At 40.8% G+C, this 3340-nt stretch overlaps 1 protein-coding gene across 1 annotated transcript; it reads left to right on the top strand.

Moving 5' to 3' along the window:
* Positions 1–308: 308 nt before the first annotated feature.
* LOC137359250 (probable G-protein coupled receptor 139) lies at positions 309–2924 on the top strand (the record flags this gene model as incomplete). Its single annotated transcript, XM_068025309.1, has 2 exons — positions 309–375; positions 2080–2924. Coding segments are annotated over exons 1-2 (912 nt in total), but the record flags the coding sequence as incomplete, so codon positions are not given.
* Positions 2925–3340: the final 416 nt, after the last annotated feature.

Here is a 3340-nt window from a genome sequence, read left to right as displayed (position 1 = left end):
ATTTCTGTTTAACACATTTTCCAGTTATGATTATTTGCTTATTGTGATCAGATTTGTCCAGTCTTGGGGGTGGGGATGGGTCCAATTCAATTTTCGTGGAAAATACATTCCATCAAGAGGGAATTAACCCAACTGTCGTCATCTGTTTGTTCAAGATTAAGATAAACTGTTTGAACAATGTTACAACCTCAGTATCCCCTTGGCGATCCGGGAGGCTATAAAGTTAATGCACTGGGAATGTGTCAGCTCAGAATGTACTTCAAAGATATTACCTGCAGCATGAACAGACCTATCACTCCAAGCAGAAAATGCACCGACCAATGCAATGGGTGCGGAACATATTCTATGTGATCCTTGCTATAATTGGTGTTCCTGGTAAGGATGTATAACCAATGAAGTTTTGTAAATCTGCGTATGAGCTGGTTTCTTCCCTTACCATGGGAATAATAATATTACATGAGATCGAACGGTTACAGTTACACAGACACACATTCAATAATTTAATTGCATAATTTTCCTGAATTATCTGTGCAGTTTTAATCTGTTGTCTCAATTGTTTCTAGCTCAAGGCACTATGCATTGTAAAGTGATTGAATTGTGTGGAATGTTGTATTCTGTAGAATCAGAGCTCAAAGCAGGAAAATCTCAGAGGGGAATAATTACAGCAGTTATCTGTTAATGTAGAACTATAGTGTGTGTGTGCACTATCTGGAGTGGAGCACCTGACCTCAGCTATCATGTATACCTGGGAGTCTCTGTAACTACAGAATAGCACTGATTGTGGCTGACTAAATGATGTGGACCACTCAACACTAGGGACCATGTATTTCCTGGAGTATCTGTCATTACATTCAATGCGGGTCCCCATCTTACTCTTTCTCTAAGTAGAGTTGTTGACAGCACTATCAGGTGCTGATTAATATCTTTCCCGAGCACGGCCCTGAGAAGCCTTTGGTCATGAGTGACTGCAATAATAAATAATCCTCTTCAATATTACGAGAAACACTGATGGCTATGACTTGTTAATAAACATGTTACCGATTCTACAGCACAGAAACTGGGCATTCGGCACAACTAGATCACAACTGTCTTCATGCTCTGTATGAAGACATTACAGCTCATCTAATGCTATCAGCATATCCTTCCAGTCCTGTCTCTCTCATGTACTAACATCGCTTCTTCATTTTTTCTTCCATTACAACTACTCCAAGAGGTCTAAATTCCATGTTCTCAGCACTCAGAGTATACAGGTCTCTCTTGAATTCCATCGTGATTTATTGATGACCGTCTTATTTTGAGGAAATGCAAAACTGGCCACCAGCAAAGGTGGAAATATCAGATCTACGTTTTCCCTCTCTAACCCCTATATAATTTTGAAGCCCTCTATTAGTTCAACACGCATCATTCTCTTAACGGCAGAATAGAGCCACAGCATATCCGAATAACTATAATCTCTCAGTTATGGTATTATGTTTGTGAAGAATACGTGCACCTGCTGGTTACCCTGGATATTGTTCATCATGTGTAGTCCAGAAGAGTACACATTATTTCTGTGTTCAATAACCATTTTTATAATAGGTTATTATAAAACTTTTCTTTTAATGATATTCCTGTAGAGATGAAAGCCCATGCTGTGATCACATTTGCATTGACTCAGTAAATTCCCTTTTCAATATAACTCATTTATACATCAGAGGGAGTGGTCCAAGACGTATGTGTGCCTCCAATCCGAGGGACTGGTTCGAGTCAGGGAGGAATTTCTTCGACCCCAGGGAGTGATTCGAGTCCAGGATGGGTTCCTACAGTGGCAGTGGTTGGAGACTGGGTGCAGGTCTCCAATCTACCCTTTTGTAGCTCCTCATTGCGATGTTTAACTTGCTGGCCAGCGTTAGGTGAGCGGGGTGCCGGAACTACCCGTCCAGGATTTGTTAACTCTGGAAGTGCTGAGGTTGGAGGAAGGTTGGGGTCATGGACCTGGTCCCAATCCACACGGTTGTGGTGCTGAAATCCTTCCTGGGTTGAGAAGCGGAGAATATTTTTCAGTAATTTACAACCACTTTTCCCTTCTCTCCTTTACAGTTAATTTAGTGTCAATTGTGATCCTGTCCAAGGGAAATTGCGGACTCTCCAGCTGCACCACCCGCTACCTGGTGGCCATGTCAATGGCAGATCTACTGGTTATTATCACTGAGATCATACTCCGGAGAATCAATAATCTTTATTTCCCATTAAATTTCCTGGACCTCACCTCTGTGTGTCGCTCTTGTTATTTCCTGATCCGTGCAGCCATCCACTGTTCCGTCTGGTTCACCATCGCTTTCACATTTGATCGTTTTGTCGCCATTTGTTGCCAGAAGCTGAAATCAAAATATTGCACCAGGAAAACTGCCACTGTTGTTCTATCAACAACCAGCATTCTGCTTTGTCTAAAAAATATTCCCACCTACTTTAGATATAAACCAAGACGGGTAATTGACAATGTAGAATGGCGCTGCTCGAATAAGCCAAGCTATTTTACTGACCCTCGATGGATTGGATTTGCAATGTTTGAAAAAGCTTTAACACCATTATTGCCTTTCATGTTAATTCTGTTGCTGAACGTTCTGACGTTCAGACACATTTTAGTGACCAGTCGAGTTCGTCAGAGACTGAGGGGTCAGAGCAAGAACGTTAATCACAGTGACACTGAAATGGAGAGAAGGAGGAAGTCTATGATTTTACTCTTCAGTATATCTGGCAGTTTCATATTTCTGTGGTTGCTGTATATGTTATATATTTTTCGTATTGGTGATTTCTTAGATGATGATTCTTACTATATTTTTGGAAAGCTTGCATATATGCTGCGGAATTTGAGTTGCTGTACAAACACATTTATTTATGTGGTCACTCAGACCGAGTTCAGAGAGCAGTTAAAGAGCGCGGTGAAATATGCAGTTACATCAATTATTAAATTAATTAATAAACAAAACAACTGAGACCAGCTTAAACATCCAGTGGTTAATGGACGAGAGGTAACCGCTGGAGGTCCAGAAGACAATGGCCTGTTGGAGTAAGGACAAACAATAGAGCTGTCAGTGACGGGAAGAGGGGGTCGAGAGCAAGAGGATCGGATGTAAATTAGCAGAAATCAAAAAAGATAACGAGCAGTGAGCAAAGGGAAAGAGATGACCTTTGTAAAGGGGTCAGAAGGAGAGTGATTGCGCTCCCTCAAGAAACTGCTGTGAAAGAGGCTTGAACTGGATATGACACCTTTCATTAAAGAGGAACCAAGTAGTTTTAATAAGTATGCTAACTGACTTGATCAATTAAATATATCTGCAGAAGAAAACATTTATATTTA

Source organism: Heterodontus francisci, unplaced genomic scaffold, assembly GCF_036365525.1.
Source record: "Heterodontus francisci isolate sHetFra1 unplaced genomic scaffold, sHetFra1.hap1 HAP1_SCAFFOLD_124, whole genome shotgun sequence".
Taxonomy (NCBI): domain Eukaryota; kingdom Metazoa; phylum Chordata; class Chondrichthyes; order Heterodontiformes; family Heterodontidae; genus Heterodontus; species Heterodontus francisci.
Note: the sequence above shows the minus strand (reverse complement) of the source record. Positions and strands in the feature narration are given on the sequence as shown.